Here is a 25,290-nt window from a genome sequence, read left to right on the forward strand (position 1 = left end):
AAACACATGCTCATAACCACAGGATGGTTCTTTTTCATTGTTCATGATTCAAGGCTAGGCTCACCACTCCTGTATGGGGACATTATAGTAAATGTACTTGACTAATGGACTTACACCATACCATTGCTGCTTAGCCATGAAACTAACTGCTTTCTCTTTTCTTTTTGATCAGTCATGTCTATGAGCTCTGCTGGTTTTCTGTAGTCTTCCTGCTGTCTACAAACAACCGTGCACTTCCATTATCCCAGCTTCAAACCTTTGCTTTATCTGACCTGTTGAGAAGGTAGTTAATGTAAAACATCTCTTCAACAGAAACATTTTAAGCCAGATCCTTTGTGCTGCCCATGCTTAGATCAGGCATTTTCTCCTCCTGGGGTCCATCATCAGCCACTCACACTGATGTTAGCGCTGTTTGAAATTTCAATTCTGGCATCACATTCAAAGCAGCATTTACCCAAGCTACAGACATAGCTGACAGCTCCCCTTAACTGCATTTCTATCCTTGAAAACCAATCCAAAACACCATTATTGTCATTCCAGTCAGCAAATGCTCTTAATGCTCTGCTATCCTCAGCTAGGCCAGGAATACCTGCCCCTAGAGCCAGTCCCACTGAATGAACTCTGTACCCTCAATGTACAGCATCACTTTTCACTAGCACAGGGCATGCTGTTACCCAGCTACTCCCATTCCCACTGAGGGGCTTCTTCCAATCAGCTCTTCAGTGTGCTTATCCTTGTTAATATCTTTATCAACATGCTTTTTAATTCAAGGCATCTGAAACCTGTTCTTCCTTGCTTTTTGGCATTTGCACAGATACACAAATACAGTTGTCCTGAATTATAGCTGCCATAAGGTTATGGAAACAAGTTTAAGAATACCTAAACCCTTCAATCCCACTCTGTTAGACTCCAAGCACATGGATAGCACCAAGTCAGGCACAGCAGCCACAGCTATTTCCATTAAAAAACACCAAAGTGGTGTTATTTCGTATCACTTGGTGGCATGGATATCACCAGGAAAATCACCATTCTCAGTCTGCTGAGGATTCAAGCCAACACCTGCCATTCCCCAGAAGACCAGGGTAAATCGAGGGGGGAGTAGGGTAAAGGGGGTACCCTTTGGCCTTCCCATTGAAGTGGTCATGGCACAAAGAAGAATGCAAGTGGGTCAGAAAAGAATAAAATGAGCAAGCAGGAGCCTAATGCTGTGGTTTTGCCATTACAGAGCAGAGTTAGGTGACTCAAACAACTCAATCCTATGCCTCCCTGCGCTCCGAGGTTACACATGTACTAGCCAGTTGAAAGCCTGGTCTAGGGCACATCATGTGCCTCCTATCCATAGATCATGACCCCCTCCCTGTACCACAAACGTGAAGGCAAACATTTCCCTCCAGCTCCCTCACAGGGCAGCCACAGCCAAACTGCCTTCCTGGGGCACATAAAATACTTCATCCTTAGTGATACACCCTTTCTCAGGCACCCTGGGCTTTTTCTCTTCTTCTCTCTTTAAACACCATGTTATCATGAACGTAGGTCATTTTCCTTATGAGCTGAAAGCCCCAGTATTTGTTGTCAGTGAACTTATCACAGAATCACAGAATTTCTAGGTTGGAAGAGACCTCAAGATCATCGACTCCAACCTCTGACCTAATGCTAACAGTCCCCACTAAACCATATCCCTAAGCTCTACATCTAAACGTCTTTTAAAGACTTCCAGGGATGGTGACTCCACCGCCTCCCTGGGCAGCCTGTTCCAATGTCGAACAACCCTTTCGGTAAAGAAGTTCTTCCTAAGATCCAACCTAAAACTCCCCTGGCGCAACTGTAGCCCATTCCCCCTCGTCCTGTCACCAGGCACGTGGGAGAACAGGCCAACCCCCACCTCACTACAGCCTCCTTTAAGGTATCTGTAAAGAGCAATGAGGTCACCCCTGAGCCTCCTTTTCTCCAGGCTGAACAAGCCCAGCTCCCTCAGCCGCTCCTCGTAGGACTTGTTCTCCAGGCCCCTCACCAGCTTCGTCGCCCTTCTCTGGACCCACTCAAGCACCTCGATGTCCTTCCTGTAGCGAGGGGCCCAAAACTGAACACAGTACTCGAGGTGCGGCCTCACCAGAGTCGAGTACAGGGGGACGATCACCTCCCTAGCCCTGCTGGTCACACTGTTTCTTATGCAAGCCAGGATGCTGTTAGCCTTTTTGGCCACCTGAGCACACTGCTGCCTCATATTCAGCTGACTGTCCACCATCACTCCCAGGTCCTTCTCTGCCTGGCAGCTCTCCAACCACTCATCTCTCAGCCTGTAGCTCTGCTTGGGGTTATTGCGCCCCAGGTGCAGGACCCGACACTTGGCCTTGTTGAACTTCATGCAGTTGACCTCAGCCCATCGGTGCAGCCTATCCAGATCCTCCTGCAGAGCCTTCCTACCCTCGAGCAGATCGACACACGCACCTAACTTGGTGTCATCTGCAAACTTACTGAGGGTGCACTCAATGCCCTCGTCCAGATCATTGATGAAGATGTTAAAGAGGACCGGCCCCAGCACCGAGCCCTGGGGGACGCCACTAGTGACTGGCCTCCAACTGGACTTGACTCCATTTACCACAACTCTTTGGGCCCGGCTATCCAGCCAGTTTCTAACCCAACGAAGCGTGTGCCAGTCCAAGCCAAGAGCAGCCAGTTTCTTGAGGAGAATGCTGTGGGAGACGGTGTCAAAAGCCTTGCTGAAGTCAAGGTAGACCACATCCACAGCCTTTCCCTCGTCCACCCAGCGCATCACTTTGTCATAGAAGGAGATCAGGTTCGTCAAGCAGGATCTGCCTTTCATAAACCCATGCTGACTGGGCCTGATCACCTGCTTGCCCTGCAAGTGCCGCATGATGACTCCCAAGAGGATCTGCTCCATGAGCTTCACTGGTACTGAGGTCAAACTGACAGGCCTATAGTTCCCCAGGTCTGCCCTCCGGCCCTTCTTGTAGATGGGCGTCACATTTGCTAGCCGCCAGTAAACTGGGACCTCCCCTGATAGCCAGGACTGCTGATAAATGATGGATAGTGGCTTGGCCAGCTCCTCTGCCAGTTCTCTCAGTACCCTTGGGTGGATGCCATCTGGCCCCATTGACTTGTGCACATCCAAGTGCCGTACCAGGTCACCAAACAGTTCTTCGCGGATAGTGAGGGCCACATCCTGCTCCCCATCCCCTTCCACCAGCTCAGGGTACTGGGTATCCAGAGAACAACCGGTATTGCTGCTAAAGACAGGCAAAGAAGGCATTGAGCACCTCCGCCTTTTCCTCATCTCTTGTAACTAAGTTTCCCCTCGCATCCAGTAAAGGATGGAGATTCTCCTTAGTCCTCCCTTTTGTGTTGATGTATTTATAAAAACATTTTTTGTTATCTTTAACGGCAGTAGCCAGATTGAGCTCCAGATGAGCTTTGGCCTTCCTAATTTTGTCCCTGCACAGCCTTGCAACATCCTTATAGCCCTCCCTAGTGGCCTGCCCACTTTTCCAAGGATTATAAACCCTCTTTTTTCTCCTAAGATCAAGCCACAATTCTCTGTTGAGCCAGGCTGGTCTTCTTCCCTGCCAGCTCATCTTTGGGCACGTGGGGACAGACCGCTCCTGCGCCATTAAGATTTCCCTCTTGAAGAGCGCCCAGCCTTCCTGAACCCCTCTGCCCTTCAGAACCGCCTCCCAAGGGACTCCACCAACTAGTGTCCTGAGCAGCTCAAAGTCAGCCCTCCAAAAGTCCAGTTAAGCGGTTTTACTGGTCCCCTTCCTGGCCTCGCCAAGAATAGTGAAATCCACCATTTTGTGGTCACTCTGCCCAAGACAGCTCCCAACAATCACATCCTCCACCAGTCCTTCTCTGTTTGTGAAGAGAAGGTCTAGCGGGGCACCACCCCTGGTAGGTTCACTAATCAGCTGCGTCAGGAAGCTATCTTCCACGCTCTCCAGAAACCTCCTAGACTGCTTTCTCAGGGCTGTGTTGTGCTTCCAGGATATGTCAGGGAAGTTGAAGTCCGCCACGAGTACAAGCGCTGAAGATTTTGCAACTTCTGTCAGTTGCCTGTAGAACTCCTCATCCGTCTCCTCATCCTGGTTCGGTGGTCTATAGCAGACCCCAACCAGGACAACCAACATGTTTGACGTTTAACTCTTAGTGACACAGACTATAGCCCAGCACTGCTCTCACTTTTCAGGTGCAGTGTGTTATGGCTCTGCATTGCTTGGGACTCATCACCCTGGCTATGGTACCAAGGAGGGGAAAAATAGTCTATCTTCCTAATAATGACAATTAGGCATGGATTAGCCATAAAGTTGAAGCCATTAACTTCAAGATCCCACACAGGATAATTCTGTGCTGCATACAACATAGCTGAGATTCTACATGGTAAAGTTAATGAAATAAAGCAAATAGACTGAACCAAACCACCAGATGGAAGTGGATACCACAACATCATTCCTCCTTACTGTTTCCTTCACACAACATCTGCCCTAGGCCTATGTTCTCAGCTGGAGTTCTTCCAGTTGCCTTCAGATCTTACCTGCTGCAGCCATTCCCCTTTACATGCCGGGCTCCAGGACCTTCAAAAGGAGGTCTGTAAAACAGCAGTCTGTCTCCTCAAATGGATGAGGTACCTCTAAAACTGTGACAAGTTGCCAATAAACGGCAATCTTGTTTTCTTCAAAAGCTGGAGCATCTCAGCTACTGGCTGAAATAGGCTGGAGCCCAAAGACTCTTCAATTGTGAGAGAATGCCAGATGTGTCCTGTCACCATCTTGGGTCCACCCATCAGAACAACTTGAAGCTGAGGTAAATAACGTCCTAGATCCATATCCACTGAAAGAGCATATCCCCTCCAGTGCTGACCCAAACCAAATTTAACAATGGAATATAACAGAAACATATAGTATGTGGAACTGAGGAGATGGTGAGATTTCTAGCACCTCTGGTCTAAGGGGCACATGTGAAAAGATCAGGTAGGGCATTATGAATTAATAAAGGCAAAGAGACTACATGGAATACTCCAGTCACACTGTAAATTCTAAATCACATCCTCCATTGACAGGTAGAGAAAAAGTTGCCTTCTGTTGCTATGACTTTCTGTTGGTTCCGTTGCTATTCAGTAATGTTACAGAAATAGCAATTGCTTTAATGGAAGTAATATTTTTGCACACTTACCTAAGAACATCAAGTTGAAGTGAATCAGGAAAAAACATTCAAATTCTGCAGTTTGAGAGGTTATTTGCCCTGTTATTCAGAATTGAAGATACAATTCTGTGAGCAAGAAGTTACTAAGGATATGTTGTCCAAACATCTGTTCTAATTCTGCATCTAACTTGGGGTTGGAGAAATTTCTGTTCTCTAACAGTAGCAGAGAATCGTGGTTGAGACCTGAACCCTTTGTTAAACCATGAGTGCCCAAGACTGGAGATCACACCCACATGAGGTTACTGCACTCTAAACCAAGTGGTTATCCAAATGTTTTTGCAGAGAGACATGCAATCCACAATCAGGGTGAATGCCTTCAGGAGCTTCATGAAAAAGAGACCTTTTAATCCACAGTAGGTTTGCTGGCCAAGATATCTGTTTTGTTAACAGTCAGGAAAACAGGTTGTCTACCCTTGCTCAAGTGAAACACCCTTATAAGTTATAGGGGTGTGGTGATACAGTATCTAAAGAACACTGGAATAACAGTGAGAAGTCCCTTCAGAGAAAAAATGCAATTAACGCAAACTTGATGGGGCCCAACAAACGATTTAATAAAAAGAGATCTAGACTTTTGGCTCAGAAGATCCAGAGGTCAAAACTACTGGGCAAAGACTCCACAAGCTTTGCAGGAGTTTTGCTAATATAAGCCAACAAACTCCGTAGATAAGCAACAGATTTTAGCAGACATATTGGTAAAGCTGGAAAAAAACTAAGACAATTTTGCTCTTTGGATAAAACAACATTCTATGATATGCACAGGTAATTAAACAGATGCTTATATTCTCCACTGACTCTCTGAAGTTGACTTGTTTTGTCCCTCCCATCCCTCCCCCAACATGTTTATTCAGGTGATTCTGCTAATACACCAAAAATGAGGTCTAGAAGCATTCAAGAAAATCTTTAATATCTATCTAGGTACTCTGGGATAATTATCAGTGTAAGCATTTCCTCTAAGTTTCAATGTCCCTTCAGAGAAAAAAAAATACACCTTCAGAAATCAGATGCACTGGGAATTGGAAATAATCATTGGCGAAACTAGCAAATTTACAAACACCACCATGGCTTCTAATTTTCTTTTGGTAACCATTTCTGAGAAGAGTAACTTGTGGAATTATCACCTTTAAAAAGAATCTGTGATTTACAAATAAATCTAATTCAAGTTAAGTCATCCCATTTTACAGAGCCACTTTATGCCTTAAAGACGAGATGCACTCTGAGCACCTTGCTGCCTGCAGTATCTTCCACTGAATTTGAACTAGTCAGCTGAAAAGATTCATAATGAGAGAAGAAACCAAAAACACCCAATAAAGTTGTTTTTCTATGTTTATGATCCAGTCAATTAAAGATAACAGAACAGAGAGATTAAGATAGAGAACCCATGCTTTGTGATTAGTTTCCTCTACAGACAAGACCATAGCAAATATTCAATTCCATACAGAGACTGAACACAAATACCCTGAGCTAACAGTAATTTATTGCAAAATAGATACTATTACCTGACAAAAACTCAGACATACAGAGAACTGAAAAATGCAAGTCTTCCTGCTCATTTGCCAATCCAGAAAGCACAATCCTGACTAGTGAACACATACATTCACTCAGGATCCAGAACTCCATTGCAGGTTACTGTGGTCCTTCATCTTATCATCACAGAATATCCTCAGTCGGAAGGGACCCATGAGGAGCATCAGACCCATGAGGAACATCAAGTCCAGCTCCTGACTCCACTCAGGGCAACCTAACAGTTAAATCATATACCTTCAGAGCATTGTTCAAACACTTCTTGAACACCAACAGTACATCTTCAGTACAGAAGGGAAGTTCCAACTAGATAGGGACCTATTTTTTTCCCCCAAAAGCGAGACCAATCAGTTTTGTCAGAAATACAATTCACCTACCCATGGAGTAGAGTGAGAAGTGACAGGTCCCTGAGAATAGGTGGGAAACAACACTACAAAGGGTGCAACCAGCCTTGATCACAAGTTTTTGTGATGCCATAGATCTGAGGCTGCTGGGTGCTAAGAGATCATTCACAATCTGTTGAAACAGATCAGATGAGTCTTACCAGGAAGTTAGGTCAAGCAAACAGCAGCAGTGGAAAAATGGCTGCACCATGAGGAAGGATACTGAGATGAAGAGGACCTGGTGACCCATTTACTTGCAATACTTTCTTCTCCTCAACAGGTTACAGTGACAGGAAAGCCACAGAGGCAGTGCAAAACAGCCATTATGGGTCATGCCAAAGGTCCATCTAACAGATTTGCACAGAGAGCAGAGCAGCATGCTCCTATACACCGCACACTGTCCCTAGATATAGATGCAGCAAGGAAGGAGCTGCTAAATGCTGCTCAAGGAAAATCACACACTGGCAGTGCAGCAAGAAGCATGAGGCTATCCTGCTGCTGAACAAGCAATGGAAGCTCCCCCATATGATCTGACAGAGCTGAACTCCAACACTAAGTTGATTGAACCTTAACCAGGCTGCCTTTTCCATGTCTATGAACTTCAGCTGGCCTAGGGTTAATAGTGCTCTCCCCCCAAGCTCCCCTCTCCATCCCAGCAATCCTACAGGATGCAACCAGAACAAAGGGTCTTTGACCTCTGTATCCAACCACTGTTCACCTCTACTTAGGGTACAACCAGTGCCATCAACCACTAGAAAGTGGGCCATGCAGGGCAGGAGCTGCAACACAGGAGCTCTAAGGTGTCCAGCAACCGGCTGCAGAGCTTTATCTGTCAGTCTAGAGACTGAAAGACTCCTAGAAGCTGAAAGTATGCTGAGCTGTTCAGTCTCTAATACCCAGAAGGGCTTGTCAGCAGGGACTGGCTGAGGAATCAGGCTTAAGAGTTCCCAGAGATGCTACAGAAAGGTAGGTTGTAACAGGCCACAGATCACACTCTTCATCTTCCAATGAATTCCTTTGGCATTACCACTCCTTTGCTCATGCCCATTGTTACCATCAGTTAACACCCACCAAATCCTGACAAACCTTTTTAAAGAGTGGGAACTGCCAGGGCTTCATCTCCACCTTCTTATTTCAGTGCTTACCATGGTTTTCAGGCATCTTTTTCAAAAAGGAAGACAAGAAAGCCTGACTGTCAAGGGTCAAAGATTAGCCCTGCTCAAAGTAACAGCAATGTATAAAAGGAAGTTTGTTTACATTTGAACATCTCAGACAAATCTCTGTGTGTTTGACAATTCAGCAAGCTGAATAATCTGCTAAGTCAATTGTCAAAGTGAACCTACAGCAAGAGAACAGAAACCCTGAAAAATAACATTAGCACATTGATGTAAAAGTGGCTTGATAGTTGTCTGGAAAACACAGTTTGGCTATGTTCAGTTGAGAACTATTTAGTTTCTAGTGGGCCAGAAGTGCTTTTCTGAGTTTTTGACAGTGCTATAGGAAGTTGGAAGACAGTCCTCATGGCCAGAGACAGCAGCATCACTAAACCCTGCAAACCACCCCACAAATATGGAGAACAGAAAACCCCTGTTACTGAACACTCGGATCCTTTTCCCATCATCAGTCAAAATAGTCAAGAGACTAAATCAGCTTATCTTGGAATAGGATTTCTCTTGGTAGTGTTGCAAACAGGCAACCTGAACAGAAGCCAGGGAGTTTTAAGACTCAAATAAACCGATGCACTCTGAATCTTCCCCTGGACACTCCTCCTCCACGCCCTGCTGGATGTTTCCTGTCCCACTTCAGTGGGACTTTCTTGACCAAGCATCACAAAGTTTATTTTGTCTCCTGGAAGGACAGCAAGGATGACTAGTGTTGATTTCTTCCATTACCCCTGCCACAACAGAATCCTCTCCTTTCTCACTGTGTATCAGGACTGCCTACGGAGATGCCCACTCACAGATTTAAACATATGAGAGAGCAACTACCACAAGAAAATAGACAGTCAGGAAGAAGAAAGATCTAGTAGAAATGAGGCACAAGAAAACAGTAGAAGCAATGATACTGGAAGACAGAAAGTCTGTAAACAGAACTAACACAGCTATAAACAATTAGGGCCTGCAGCGATGTTTGCATGTATTTTCTTCAGGAAGGAGCATGGGCAATGTAATTGCAGAGGGAAGGGCAGGAACAAGAGCAGATACTAGTACACTAGCAGAATAGAAGGCACAAAGGCAGATGGAAGTTGGGACATGCACATGTACACACAGAGGGTCATGTAGAGAACAAAAAAACAATATAAAAAGGGAAAGGAGAAATAACTGTGAAAAAAAGACCACAGGTAGATGAGATGGAAACAAACAGTAGAAAGGTGGAGGTGAGAAAAGTTGGAAAAAGAAAAAGCATAATGTTAACTAGGGAAAGCAGGAGAGGGAGAAAGAACCTAAATGATTAAATAAGACTGCTCTGCCCAATGAAAACAAGTCTCTGTGCATGGGGTAAGAAGGAAAATATCTGGAAAAGCAACCAAACCAAAATGATTTTCAGAATCAGCTGCAACATCATCTCATCAACACAGTAGAAAAAAAAAAACACAACACATTTTTCTCTGGGCTTTGGATGAAAGGGAAAAAAAAGACAGCTGGTACAGCCCACAGTGCCTGACTGCCACATACAACAATCAAGAGATCAGGTCTACAGCTAGCTTACTGTCTAGGCAACTCTGTTTCTACATATGCAAATATGAGTAGTATTTTCCTAGTTTTTAAAGTTAAAAATATCCAGTTCTGATAATTTATTTTGTTGAAGGTATTTCACAGAATTGTATCATTAGCACACTTTTACTAATACCAGCTTTCTTTCTAAAACAGGATGTGCATGGTGTAGCAGCCAACAGACCACCTTGCAGGGGTGTGATTTGCTTTTAATTTGCTGTTACTGGTAGGGAAACAGTTGCACCAAATTCTCAAATGCCAGGTAGGAATAGAATTGGTCAAAAATACTATTCTTTAGAACTAATTAAGCAAAAATGTTTACATAAATTCTACACTAAGCTACTGTTCACAGCAACCAATTTCTAAAGGGCCTTTTCTGCAATGACTGAATTGTAAATACACAAATAGGTAAGATAAAAACCTTAGAAACTCCAGCTATAATTCCACTTTCAGAAAGCATCTGCAGTCAAAAAAAATCTCACTGACCAATCTAGTAGTAAAGGATTCCATGTACACTGACAGTTCAAATAGCTGTAAGAGATTTTGTAGAGGGATGCCAAAAGCCCAGTGTCAGGTAAGCTTTTGTAAGGCCATTCTAACAAAGTATTATGCAGCAACTCATGGCCACCTCCTTTCAGCAGATACTGTTACAGACTACACGAATATGCCTTCATCCTAAGAAGTGGATCACAACATCAGCTCTGTGGCATTGTTACTCCTCTTCTGATAACTTCTCTTATATGCTGGTAGCTTGTTGTGTGGGGACCCCAGGTGTAGGCTGGCGAGGCAAAGTATACATGGCCCCAAGAAACTGGTCTGCAATGCGACCTGCTTCTCTCAGTCCACTCAGTAAAGCACCATGAACAGTGGCAGGGTAGTTGCGAATGGTATGCTCTCCCGCAAAAAACAGGCGAGGAATAGGCTGTAAGAGGAACAGAGAACACCATTATGACTTGTGCACAAACTCAGTTCAAAAAGTCTTTCAGATCATGTAACAAAATAAGTATTTTGGTGTCTTCTAATCACACTGTAGTTCCCATAACATGAAAGTAGTGCATACAAAATAGTCTACTAAAAATATTTTAATCTATCCTACAAATTACCATGAAAATCTTTATATACCTTTCATTTCACAGAAGCATTTCATGTTTGTGATAAATAATGTGAGGAAATACTTTCCTATTACTTGCTAATATATTTGCTTTGATACAAAGATAATAGAACTCTACTTCAAAAACAATACTTTGAGAAGCAGATAAGGAGATTAGCCTCCTAAGTTGTATACTTAAAAACATTTTAGAGTTGTATATACAATCCTACAACCAAAAACTTACATGTATGTTTAAGATGAATGATGATTTCTGACACTGGGACATGAACTCTAGTTCAATACAAACAAAAGAACGCTTCAATAATTCACTTAAATTAGCAATTTGTCAGTGCCATAAAAAAGATGAGGAAAACAATTTCATATATTATATTCTGCAGAGAATCACTTTATCAATAGCTGTGTTTATTAGAGACTTGCATCAGTGTATAAGAACAACCTTAATAAAGCCAAAGTCCTACAAATCCTTCTGTTTTTCCTTTCAAGACTTCATCCTCTCAAAAGGAACTGGAGAGGACTTATGCCTTCATTTTGTGCTGGATCACAAATTGGGAGAGATTTTTTGCTTCCTGTTCCTCTCCTTCTGGCCTTCACCTTTAGAAACCAAAACCATCATATTCTGGTGTATTTCTATGAAGAACTGAGAAATCTCTCACCTGAGGAGCACCTGGAATGGCTGGTCCTGGAGTAATTGGCTGAGCCATCAAGTCATAGTCATTTCCAGAAGATCCAGCTGCTACATACGAGTATGATCCCCGGGCCCACGGGTCAGCACGCCAACGGGACACCACAGTCTCTTTGGGCTGAGACAAGAGAAACTTCAGTTGTTGACACAATGGAAGTTCTACAGTTAGTGCAAAATATAAAAGATGCAAATTGAAGAATAAAAGACAACATCCATAAGCTAATGTTAATTGTGGAACTCCACATTTATATTTCATGGTAACTCATACTATGGTAAATAATTTGTCTCTGGTGTCAGCAGCCTTAATACTTTGAGATATATTAGCAGAACCTGCTCCAAATGGCTTCTGCACTGGAATTCAGAATTTGTAGTCAGCAGTACATGCATACTGTGTACTCCATGCTCTGTTTCTTCTCATTATCAACATAAGGACAATATACAATTCCTACTCATTTACATCCTTTCAGCCACAACTCTCTTGAAGCTCTCTCCTGACTGAAATATGGCACAGACCTGTACAAGGTCCGTAACTTATCTGGTAAAAAGACTGCATAAGTGGCATCTGCACAAAAATGCGTTTTTCCTCAAATCCATCTGGTTTACTATGGTAATAGCCAGGATGAAATATATTCCACCAAAAGATACAAAAGGGTGAACATAACCAGGACTCAAAACAGTATCCCCCTAAGGCAGTAACAGTAGTCAAGAAAAAACAGGACATCTTCATAAACCTGCAAACATAACATGAAGAACAAAGGGTCAGAACCTTCAAATAACCCAGATTCTGTTCAAATATGTAACTGAGCTTTAACAGGAATCACTCTCTGTAAAAATTCAAGCATCAAAACATGAACCTTGCCTCCTTGCACAAAGATGTTCAAGGAATTGTTTCTGCTTGACCAGACCTTCCCACAAAGGATGAGAAAAGTTCTATCTAGCAAGGGTGCTATCCAGAAACCAGACAAAGGCCAGCAGACTTGGACCATAACGTGCCATGACTGGGGAGGTCTCCAGGACCATGGAAATTGAAGATAATCCTTCTGAGGCTGACCTCTGCTGGACTGTATTCGATGCCTCTTGCTGATTTCTCTGGAAAGGACAGAGGACTTGTTCTAAGGTGTTGGGCAGCACTAGGGGTTTGAGACCACATTTCCCAATGTCTGACAACTTCACTAAAAAAATTCCTCAACACAGAATTTTTTCATCCAAAGGGTAGGAAATTAATGGATGAGCCAGACTCATCATACTGACTCTGCTTCTTGATAAAAGGAACTTTTTATTTCCCTCCTTGTCAAGAAGAGACCACTGTGATGGCACTGCACGTTATCACATGCATGTTTGACAGAAAACTTTGATGCACTTCATGTGTTTCTCTGGTAATCATATGAAGCACTGCAGTCTTTCAGGGAATAAAACAAGACAAATTTTACATCACTGAGAAAGTTTTGAAGGTATGGGTAACCCAGACAGCTGCGGAAGAAAATACCAAAGTACTGCTTCCCCAGTACTGAGACTGATGACATGCAGGCCAAACATCAACCGTGATGTTAGTGTTCACACACCCGTGTATGGGTATGAGCCAGATGCTAAGCCAGTCAACTATTATTTTTATCCTGACAAGCAAGTCCTGTAATTAGGATTCCCCATGAATAGGGAGAAGGACGGTTAGAGAATAAAATACATACTACAATAGAGGTGGTACAAAACCAGACTACTACTCTACAGTGGACATGAAGCACGCAGAGTTCAGCTGCACAGCAAGGTTGAAAAAGTTCTCACGTATGAAGAATAGCTGGGGGAAACTAACCTGGGAAACTACAGGCCAGTCAGTCTCAGTTCTAGGCCTGACAAGATTATGAAATAGATTCTCCTGGAAACTGTGCTAAGGTACATGGAAAACAGCCCACATGGCTTCACTAAGGGCAAACTGTGCCTGAAAAATTGGTGGCCTTCTACAACTGGGTTACAGCATTGGTGGACAAAGCAAGAGAAACAGACATCATCTACTTGCACTTGTGTAAAACATTTGATACTGTCCTGCACAACATGCTTGTCTCTAAATTGGAGACATGGATTTGACAGATGGACCACTCAGTGGATAAGGAGTTGGCTGGATGGTCACACTCAGAGTTGTAGTCAGACTGATATACACACAGAACACCACTTGTCACTGGTCTCCTCAGGGGACTGTATTTGGACTGGCACTATTTAATATCCTCGTCAATGACATGGACAGTGGGATAGAGTGCAGCCTCAGCAAGTTTGTGGATGACAAGGTGAAGTGTAAGGTCCTGCATCTGGGTCAGAGCAATCCCAAACATGAACACAGGCTGAGCAGAAAATGGATTCAGAGCAGCCCTGAGAAGAACTTGGGGGTGTTAGCTGATGAAAAACTCAACATGAGCCAGACACATTGCAGCCCAGAAAATCAACCGTATCCTGGGCTGCATCAAAAGCAGTGTGGCCAGCAGGGCAAGGGAGGGGATTGCCCCCCCTGCTCTGCTCTCATGAGACTGCACTGCACTCGGCTCTGGGGCTCCCAGCAGAGGAAGTACATGGAGCCATTAGAACAAGTCCAGAGGAGGGCAACAAAGATTATCAAGGGGCTGTAGCACCTCTCATGTGAAGACAGGCTGAGAGAGTTGGGGCTGTAAAGCCTGGAGAAGAGAAGGCTCTGGGGAGACCTTACAGCGGCCTTCTAGTACCTAAAACTGGCCTACATCAAAGCTGGGGAGGGACTCCTCTTCAGAGTGTAGTGATACAACTAGGGGTAATGGCTTTCAATGAAAAGAGGGTAGATTTAGATCACGTATCAGAAAAAAGTTCTTTACTATGAGGGTGGTGAAGAACAGGCTGCCCAGGGAAGTTGTGATACCCCGTCATCCCTTGAATTGTTCAAGGCCAGACAGGATGGGCTTTGAGCAACCTCATCTAATGGAAGATGTCTTTGTCTCTGAACTTCATATTTATCCTCTGCAGAATCTATATTTCTCTGCTCTTTGTTAGTGTTGTTTTTTTTTTTTTTTTCCATTTGAAAATCCTACTAGTAAGCAGCTGCTGTAAAACACTTCACTGTTGGCTCCTGTCACAGAAAAATCTCATTAAGAAGTGAAATTGTCAATAGAGGGTTCAGAGAAGGAGCTGTGGATTTATCTGGAAGGCAAGCCTGAAGTTTTTCTGTTTTGCGTTCTCCAGTCTGAGACTTATAATTTGGAAATGCTCAATCTGTTGATTTCTGAGATCCACACATTCACTAAGAATCCATGCTTACAGTTAGCTGGAAAGATTCGATGCCCATATATAAAGCAGTAAAAGGCTGAGGATCATAGAATCATCACAGAATGGCTTGGGTTGGAAGGGACCTCAAAGATCATCTAGTTCCAACCCCCCTGCCATGGGCAGGTATGCCACCCACTAGATCACATTACTCAGGGCCTCATCTTACCTGGTCTTGAACACCTCCATGGATGGGGCATCCACAGCCTCTCTAGGCAACCTGTTCCAGTGCCACACCACCCTCTGAATAATTTCCTCCTAACATCTAATCTAAATCTCCCCTCTTTTAGTTTAAAATCCCCCTTGTGCTGTCATTATCTGAGTGAAGAGTCGCTCTATCTTTTTTAGAAGTTCCCTTTAAGTACTGAAAAGTTACAGACTCATAGAATCATTACAGTTGGAAAACACCTCCAAGGTCATTTAGTCCAACCATCCCCCTACCACCACCATCACTGAACCATGTCTCTAAACATCATGTCCAACCTTTCCTTAAACACCCCCAGGGACAGTGACTCCACCACCTCCCTGGGCAACCCGTTCCAATGCTACTCTGCCTAACCAGAAGAAATGTCTCCTAATTTCCAGCCTGAACCTCCCCGGTGCAACTTGAGGCCATTATCTCTTGTCCTATCGCTAGTTATCTGTGAGAAGAGGCCAAGTCCCAGCTCCCCACAACTTCTTTTCAGGTAGCTGTAGAGAGTAATAAGGTCTCCTCTGAGCCTCCTCTTACTCCAGACTAAACAGCCCCAGTTCCCTCAGCTGCTCCTCACAGGACTTGTGTTCCAGGCCCTTCACCAGCTTCGCAGACCTTCTCTGGGCACACTCCAGAAGTTGAAATGAGGTCACTCTGGAGCCTTCTCTTCTATAGGCTGAACAGCCCTAGCTCTCAGACTTTCTTAGTAAGAGTGGTGCTCCAACCCTCTGATGATAAAACCACATTCAATTATTGTACAATAAAGAAAATGAAGGGAATCTACTCCTTACATGAAAAACGCATAAGTAAGCAGTCCAACTTATGACAAACCAAATGCTCAAAAACAACTGGTATATTAAAAGTTACTGTATACTTTTTATATTACTGTAGTATATAAAAGTCCCAGTAAAGGAAAGCTACCTGTACTAACCTGTGGCACAGCGCTGCTGCCAAATATGCCTTTGAGGATGGCGAGACACCGTCCAACAATGACATCATCGCTGATATTTTCCATAATCCCTGCAGCTTCTCCTGCTACTAAGGCCAATAAAATTGGCGCTAATCAGGGAAGACGGGGTGGGGGAGAAGAAAAAAGAATGATTGAAATATAACGTTTTCATCAGCCAAGACTGATTATCATCTGCAGCGAAGTTACTAGGTTAAAAAAAACACAACAAAACCAAGAAAAGCAGTTCTCAATCTTCTCCCATCATGTCAATTTATCCAGATGAAAATAAATGAATATACACTGCAGTACTATTTGGAATTATCAAGACAACCGATATATTAAAAATTAACACACTTATTAGGAAAGACAGCATGCAGAAGAAAGATTTTCTTTTAGGAAAGCATCACTAGTTTTACATAAATTTTCACTAGGATTTAACAACCAAACAATCTGACAGAACAGAAAATCTATGATTAATTTTAGCAATGATTAATATCAACACAGCAGTGAAATTTTCAGGGTAAGTAGTTCTATCAAAAATTTAGATTTCCGATGCACATTCAAGATAATCTAAATTGAGCCAAAACTATGAAAAGCATCACAATATCCATGAAAGCAGCAATTTTGAGAAGAATTCAGAAGTCAGAAGGACAGATATCAAGTAATTTGGCTGCCAATGTGATGCTGTGGTGAAGGGAGTTAATATAATTACAGAATATACAAACAAATGAATAGATGAGGCTATTATCATCTCTGGCTTGCTATTGTTAAGATTAAGATTACATTTTTGGTATTCACAAATTCAATGAAAATCAATTATCAAAGAGCTAATAAAACAACCCAATAACTAGAAACATGCATTTACAATAAATGACAGACGTAAGCACAGTTAATAACTCTCTCACAGTTCTCATCAGATCATTCTCCTCACGTATAAACTCTCCTAAATTTAGCAAAGGAAATACTACACCTAAAAACAGATGTCAAGCATATTGAAGTGGGAAGTTAAGTCCTTATTAAGAATACGGACTTAACTTTTGTACAGGTTTCCAAAACTAGTGGTGAATTCCTCATCTCCTGGTATATACGGAGATCTCTTGGTACACACTCCCATCAAGCTACCCTTCCATAAAGAAAAGTTCAGTTCTGATATACAGTTTGGAAGACCCAATATTTTCTTGTTAGAAATAAAAACATTTGAAACTCTGAAGAAACCAGACTAGTAAGGCTGTTGTTACAAAGAAAATTGCACTAATCAAGCTACAGTTAAGACACTTCAAAACTTGCAACCTCTGGGGACTAGAAGCAGTTCATTAGAGAAGAAACACATAGGATTATTCATTTTAGAGATTAACTCTATTGAAGGAAAAACAAAACAAAACAAAACAAAACACAAACATGGATTCATAACATCCACAGGCTTTGGGAAATGTTTTTGCCAGTTCAGCAGTAAAGATTTTCCTACACTGCCACTTCTGACATGAGATCTCTGACCTATTCAGCAGTTTAGTCAGTTATTTTCTTGCTGTAACAACTACATGCTGAAAATGCATCTTCCAGCGAATTTGTTCATGAAAATTTCGATTCAGACAACCCAAAAATATTTTGACAAAAATTGTTTCTTTAAGGAAACTGTAATGCACAATATCCTACCTTGTAAGCATTTAACCAGATCTGAAATGTTGCTATGAGGTCACCTGGATTAATTTAGAACTGTGACAGAAAAGTAGAAAGCTATAGCAGAAGAACAGGAAATATTTTGCTGAAAATACCAAAGGGTTGATCAGAAAAGCTTCCTGCATGATGAGTATGCACCACTGCTCCAGAAAATGTTTTCTCCTTATGGCAGTCAATGAGCCTTGACAGCAAACATCAAGCAGAAAACGTGGCTTAGCCTAAGATCAGTGAGTAACTGTGAGATGATGAAAAAGATGAGGCACTTTCTCTTTCATAATGTCCCCAAGAAATACAGAAATACTAGTTAAGAAAACAATCAGACTGAAACATCATTGCACTTATAGAAAACACTGACCATTTCTGCCCAGAGTTCCACTGATCTGGATGTTTGTACCAGGCTCTCCTCCATCTCAAAGCGTGTATATACACTTACAACATATCCAACAGCATGCTGGAGAAAAGGGTCACCAAGAAAAGAGGCCATCTGCTCCAGGACATGTATGGAATTCCTGAGGCTACATGTTTTCTGAGAGGTCATAACCTGAACTAGACTTAAACTGTCATAAGAATTCTTGAGTAAGCTATAACAGGTCACCCATCAGCAGCACAAATTCATGCTATCATTTCACCTGAATTTCTCTCCATTCCTGCCATAAATCCACCCAGTCTTTAAGCCTTTCTCAAATGATCTTCTGACAAAAGCCCTTTGAAGAACTTCCACAGAACTAATAATGTATGTGCTGTGAGCCTTCTATGCTTTTTTTTGTTGTTCATTTCTGGATTAACAATTGCTCTCTAATCTGTTCTATCAGTTTAAGTAGTCTCTGCCCAAAACTATGGCTACAGAAATTTAGAATATGAGAGAAATAAATGACTACACCTACACAAATTCAGTCAGTTCTACAACAGTATTTCAAAGTGCAATCATGTTAACTACCGCCTACCTATCCACAAGAAAGGGTAATTGATTTTTCCCACTTCAGCCACCTGACCTGATGGGAAGTAATACAATTTAACAGAACTAGCCTGGAATTCACAGCACTGGCAAACCACGTTCTGCCCTAATTTACCGGGCAACCATTTGCAAGTTAGTGGTGCTTTCTGCTTCCATTTGTCTTCCTACAGGAAAACAGGTGTAGGACCTCCTGGAGCAGGTGGCTGAGCTGCAGGAGTCAGTGACAGGGCTGCATAGTATCAGGGAGGTTGATGAGGAACTCAAAAGCTGGCTCCTAGTACAGACTGCAGGGGACCAACAGTCTATGGCCAAACAGCCCAAAACTCCATCATCGGCTCTCACAGAAAGGAAGGGGGCAAATAACTCCAGAGTGGAAGCTCGTAACCACAAGGACCAGCTGGAGGGAGAGGCTTGCCCCTAAGCCTGAGATGCCCCTACAGAACCACTACACCCCTCTGCAAGCTGTAAAGGAAAGACTCATTGAAGGGAAGGTCGAGCTGAGTAAGGAAGCCCACTCTGCTCCTCATGTAATAATTAGTCCTACTAAGAAAAGGTGAGAGGTGATACTAGTAGGAGACTCTTCTGAGAGATACAGAGATGCTCTTCTACCAATCCCATCCACTCTTGAGGGAAGTCTGCTGCTTACTAAGGGTTTGTATCAGGGATATCACCAAGAGACTGTCAAGCCTCATGAAGCCTAAGGACTATTATCTCCTGCTAATGTCTCACATGGACACCAGTGATGCAGCCAGGAGCAGTCTGAGGAGCATCCAGAAAGATTACAGAGCCCTAGGAGCAGCAGTAATGGACCCAGAAGCACAGGTCAAAGAGGTGGGGATTGAAAGAGCCAGTCAGATCTGGCAAATCAAGATGGCTGCAGGACTGGTGCTAAAGACGGGTTCAGCTACCTAAAACATGGGACCCGCTTTGAGAAACCTGGTCTGCTGAGGGCTGATGGGATCACCTATCAGAGATGGGAAAGAGCATGTTCGGTCATAGGCTTGCAAGGCTGGTGAAAAGGGCTTTAAACCAGGGTTGCCAGGGGAGGGGAACCTCAATCCATCCTGTTCCTCACAGTCTGATGTGTATGTGGTCCTAGTGCATGTACCATGGGAAATAAACAAGAGAAGTTAAGAGATATACACATGCCTGCAGGGCTCTGACCTCATTGGCACATCTCTAAGATGTGGTGGGATGGCTCCTACGACTGGAGTGTTATGATAGAAGGATACAGGCTCTTTAGGAAGAACAGGCTGGGGAGGTGAGAAGGGTGCCTGGAGCTCTGCCTGGAGATGGATGAGGAACTGCCAGAGAGTTTATGGGCCATGATAAAAGGGAGGAGAGGGACAGTGACATTGTAGTGGGGATCTGCTACCCACCTGATCAGGAAGATCAAGCAGATGAGGCCCTCTATAGACAGATAGAAGCAACCTCACATTTACAAGCCCTGGTTCTCATGGGTGACTTCAGCCACACCTATATCTGTTGGAAAGAACACCGCATGGCAGGACATAGTCAATTCAGGAGGTTCCTGAAATACACTGATAGCAACTTTCTTATCTAAATGATAGAAGAGCCAATGAAGAGAGGTGCTATGCTGGATCTCATTCTGAGAGGCTAGGGGGGAAATGTGAAACTCAGGGACAGCTTTGGCTGCAGTCATCATGAAATGGTGCGGTTCTAGATTCAGAAGATGATGAGGAGGGAGCAGAGCAGGCTTGCCACCTTTGACTTTGGAAGAGCCTCCTTAACAGGATGCTGGTTGGCGGAGTCTCTTGGGAAGCAGTCCTGAAGTGCAAAGGAGTCTAGCTAGGATGGCTGGACACTTCAAGTACGTAAACCTAAAAACATAAAAGCAGGTCATCCCCACATGCCAAAAAAGTGAGTTGGCATGGAAGACCCACAGTCCTGGATAAACAGGGAGTCGAGACGAGAGCTCAGGAAGAAAAAAAGGATTTATGACCTTTACAAGAAGGGGTGTGCCACTCAGAAGGACTATAACGATGTTGTGAGGCTGTACAGGGAGAAAGTTATATAAGGGTCAAAGCAGCAACTGGATCTTAATTTGGTTGTTACTGTCAAAGACAAAACTGTTTTTATAAATACACAAACAAATAAAGAAGGACTAAGGAGAATCTTCATCCTCTACTGGATGTGAGGGGAAACAGTGATAAGAGATGAGGAAAAGGCAGAGATACTTAATGCTTTCTTTGCCTCAGCCCTTAGCAGCAAGACCAGTTGTTTCACAGAATCACAGAATTTCTAGGTTGGAAGAGACCTCAAGATCATCGAGTCCAACCTCTGACCTAACGCTAACAGTCCCCACTAAACCATATCCCTAAGCTCTACATCTAAACGTCTTTTAAAGACTTCCAGGGATGGTGACTCCACCGCTTCCCTGGGCAGCCTGTTCCAATGTCTAACAACCCTTTCGGTAAAGAAGTTCTTCCTAAGATCCAACCTAAAACTCCCCTGGCGCAACTGTAGCCCATTCCCCCTCGTCCTGTCACCAGGCACGTGGGAGAACAGGCCAACCCCCACCTCGCTACAGCCTCCTTTAAGGTACCTGTAGAGAGCAATAAGGTCACCCCGAGCCTCCTTTTCTCCAGGCTGAACAAGCCCAGCTCCCTCAGCCGCTCCTCGTAGGACTTGTTCTCCAGGCCCCTCACCAGCTTCGTCGCCCTTCTCTGGACCTGCTCAAGCACCTCGATGTCCTTGTAGCGAGGGGCCCAAAACTGAACACAGTACTCGAGGTGCGGCCTCACCAGAGCTGAGTACAGGGGGACGATCACCTCCCTAGCCCTGCTGGTCACACTGTTTCTTATGCAAGCCAGGATGCTGTTAGCCTTTTTGGCCACCTGAGCACACTGCTGGCTCATATTCAGCCGACTATCCACCATCACTCCCAGGTCCTTCTCTGCCTGGCAGCTCTCCAACCATTCCTCTCCCAGCCTGTAGCTCTGCTTGGGGTTATTGCGCCCCAGGTGGAGGACCTGGCACTCAGACCATTGAGCTGGTAGAAAAGGACAGGGAGCAGAATGAAGCCCTCATAATCCACAAGGAAATGGCTGGAGACCTGCTACTCCACTTAGATGTACACAATCCTATGGGGCTAGATGAGATCTACCAGAGGGTAGCGAAGGAAGTGCCAGAAGTGCTCGCCAAGCCACTTTCAATCATTTATCAGCAGAGTCCTTGCTATCAGGGGAGGTCCCAGTTGGCTGGCAGCTAGCAAGTGTGACGCCCATCTACAAGAAGGGCCAGAAGAAGGATCTGGGGATCTACAGGCCTGTCAGTCTCAACTCTGTGCCAGGGAAGCTCATGGAGAAGATTATCTTGAGGACCATCATGCACAACCAGATGATCAGGCCCAGTCAGCATGGGTTTATCAAAGGCATGTCCTGAATCTGATCTCCTTCTACAACAAGGTGAAGCGCTCAGTGGGCAAGGGAAAGACTAGGCTGCTACCTAGACTTCAGTACAGCTTTTGACGCCATTTCCCACAGCATTCTCCCGAATAAGCTGGCTGCTCAAGGCTTGGACGGGGTATATTCTTCATTGGGTTAAAAACTGGCTGGGTGGCTAGACCCAAAGAGTCATGGTGAATGAAGTTAAGAAGGCGAATGGAGGTCAGTCAACTAGTGGTGACCCCAGGGTTCAGTATTGGGGCCAGTTGTCTTCAATAACTTCATCAATGATCTGGACAAGGGGATCAAGTCATTAAGTCTGCAGATGACACCAAGATAGGAAAGAGTGTTTGAGGGTCAGTAAACCCTACATAGGGATCTGGATAGACTAGACTGATGGGCCCAGGCTAACTATATGAGGTTCAATGAGGCCAAGTGCTGGGTCCTGCATTTCAGGCACTTATTCAATGTTACCAGCTTGGGAAAGAGTGGCTGCAAAGCTGCCACTTGGAAAGGGACCTGGGGCTATTGGTGAAGAGTCAGCTGAGTATGAGCCAACAGCATGCTCATGTAGCGAAGAAGGCTAACAGCATCCTGCCTAGTATCAGGAATAGTGTATTCAGCAGGACTAAGGAAGTGATTGTCCCCCAGTATTCAGCCCTGGTAGGTCACGTCTCAAGTACTGCATTCACCTCTGTGGCCCCCAGCACAAGGAGAGCAGGGAGCTATTATAATGAGACCAGAGGAAGGTGATGAAGATGACCAAGAGGCTGAAGCACCACTCACGTGAAGACAGGCTGAGGGAGTTGGGGTTGTTCAGCCTGGAGAAGAGAAGGCTCCAGGGAGACCTTACAGTGGCCTTCCTGTAACTAAAGGAGACCTACAGCAAAGCAGGGAGAGCAGGATGATGAGTATAATGATAGAACTAGGGGTAATGGCTTTGCAATTACAGGCCTGCCAGTCTCACATCAGTGCCTGGTAAAATTATGGAGAAAATGATTCTTGACATTCAGGCACACCTGGAGGACAATGCAGTCATTGGTCCCAGCCAACATGGGTTCATGAGGGGTTGGTCCTGCCTAACAAATTTGATACCCTTTTATGATAAGATCACCTATCTAGTTGACCAAGGGAAAGCAGCTGATGTGATATTTTTGGACTTCAGCAAGGCTGGACAGAATGTCCAACATACAACTTAGCAAAAACATATGATGGGTGAGCAATTGGCTGATGGGCAGGGCTCAAAGGGTTGTGGTAAATGGGGCCACATCTGGCTGGCAGCCGGTCACTAGTAGGGTCCCTCAAGGCTCCATTTTAGGCCAGTCCTCTTCAATGTCTTTATAAATGATTTGGATGTAGATGTTTTAAGCAAATTTGCCAACGACACCAAACCTGGAGGAGTTGTGGACTCTGATGAGGGTGGAAAGACCTTGCAGAGAGATCTGGACAATCACCAACCACATGAAGTTTAACAAAGGTAAGTGCTGGGTCCTGCACCTGGGATAGGGCAACCCTGGCTATATGTACAGACTGGGCGATGAGCCACTGGAAAGCAGTCCCGCAGAGAGGGATCTGAGGGTTGTGGTCGACTGCAAGTTGAATATGAGCCAGCAGTGTGCCCTGGCAGCCAGGAAGGCCAACTGTATCCTGGGGTGCACCAAGCACAGCATTAATGGTTGGCCGAGGGAGGTGACTGTCCCGCTCTACTCTACGCTGGTCCAGCCTTACCTCAAGTACTGTGTGCAGTTCTGGGCACCACAGTACAAGAAGGACATTAAACTGTTGGAGAATGTCTAGAGGAGGGCAATGAAGATGGTGAAGGGCCTAGAGGGGAAGACATGAGGAGCAGCTGAGGTCACAGGGCCTGTTCAGCCTAGGGAAAAGGAAGCTGAGAGGGGACCTCATTGTGGTCTACAACTTCCTTGCGAGGGGGAATGGGGAGGCAGGTGACCTCTGTAAACACCAGTGATAGGACCCATGGGAGTGGTGCTAAGCTGAGGCTGGGGAAGTTTAGGCTGGACAGCAGGAAGAGGTTCTTCACCAAGAGGGTGGTTGCACACTGGAACAGGTTTGCCAGGGACGCAGTCACTGCTCCAAGCCTGTCTGAATTTAAAAAGCAAGTGGACTATGCATTTAGTCACATGATCTAAACTTTTGGGCAGACCCGTGTGGTGTCAGGAGTTGGACTTGATGATCCTTATGGGTCCCTTCCAACTTGGGATATTCTGTGATCTTTAAGGTCCTTTCAAACAAAGACTACCCTGTGATTCTGTGAAGTATTACCTTCTCATATCCATATGTGAACACTAACAACATCTTAAGAACTGCTCTTTTCTAGATCTGAAACCATACAGATAAGACACTGGCAAAAGTAGAAATGCATCAGAGCTACCTTTGTACAGGTTCCAAAACAGGAAGAGTTCTCCTCTACTTGCGGTGGTGCTACCAACATGACCAAACAAATTGACACTTGGATCCCAGAAGACACGGTCAAAACACAACACAACCTATAAACAAAGAATCAAAAGACTTAGGAGCTCAGGGAAAAAAATAAAAATAAAGACAATTACATCAACTGATTTGCATCACTGGAAATGTCAAAGAAGGAAAATCTAGAGAATATGTAGTGCACATGCTTAATACATAAAAGTTTACACCTTTATCATGTTTCGTAAGTTAATAACCTGTTTAGCAAGCTACAACATATGTGCCATGTCAACCTACTTGACAAATTTTACTGCTTACAAATTACATAGCATACAGAGAAGTCCTTTACAGTTCTTCAAGTAATTTTCAGCATCAAAGTCTAGCAAACAGGAGTGGAAGAAACATCCTTCCCTCTCATCCATCCTTCCTCTCATCCACCATAAACATTTCTGCTGCATGCCCTGGTCTGCCTGCAGTTCCCTCAATGACCAATTGACCTTGTTGAGGTTGCCAAATCCCATACGCTGCACTGCAGAAGTTTTCCACTCAGGAAGAGGTGGTACAAACTGTACTGCCGGAGGCTGCTGTTTCAATACTCCCAAGGGAAGAGTGCATAGCACGGCATCACATTTATAAATGAACGTCTGGCTAGTAGATCGGGTATTTACAGCTATCACTTCACAGCCTGGAAAAAGGAGAGAAAAAGTCATTTAATAGACTGGGAAATAAAAGGCCTTATAAAGGCCTCAACATAAAATTAAAAAAAAATAAAACCACCATA

General features: G+C 44.1%; 1 protein-coding gene across 2 annotated transcripts in view; it reads right to left on the reverse strand.

The window, feature by feature from the left end:
- Positions 1–5,740: 5,740 nt before the first annotated feature.
- The window catches only part of KDM1A (lysine demethylase 1A), a 57,829-nt gene continuing 38,279 nt past the window's right edge, over positions 5,741–25,290 (reverse strand). For both annotated transcript variants that reach the window (XM_027443713.3, XM_027443712.3), the window contains 5 exons: positions 25,007–25,194; positions 24,475–24,589; positions 16,026–16,153; positions 11,597–11,743; positions 5,741–10,754 (listed from right to left, as the gene is read on the reverse strand). In XM_027443713.3, coding sequence (XP_027299514.1) covers positions 10,569–10,754; positions 11,597–11,743; positions 16,026–16,153; positions 24,475–24,589; positions 25,007–25,194 — 764 coding nt within the window. In that variant the 3' untranslated portion in view covers positions 5,741–10,568. The remainder of the gene's footprint in view (positions 10,755–11,596; positions 11,744–16,025; positions 16,154–24,474; positions 24,590–25,006; positions 25,195–25,290) is intronic.

The sequence above is a fragment of the Anas platyrhynchos genome, chromosome 24, assembly GCF_047663525.1.
Source record: "Anas platyrhynchos isolate ZD024472 breed Pekin duck chromosome 24, IASCAAS_PekinDuck_T2T, whole genome shotgun sequence".
Lineage (NCBI taxonomy): Eukaryota > Metazoa > Chordata > Aves > Anseriformes > Anatidae > Anas > Anas platyrhynchos.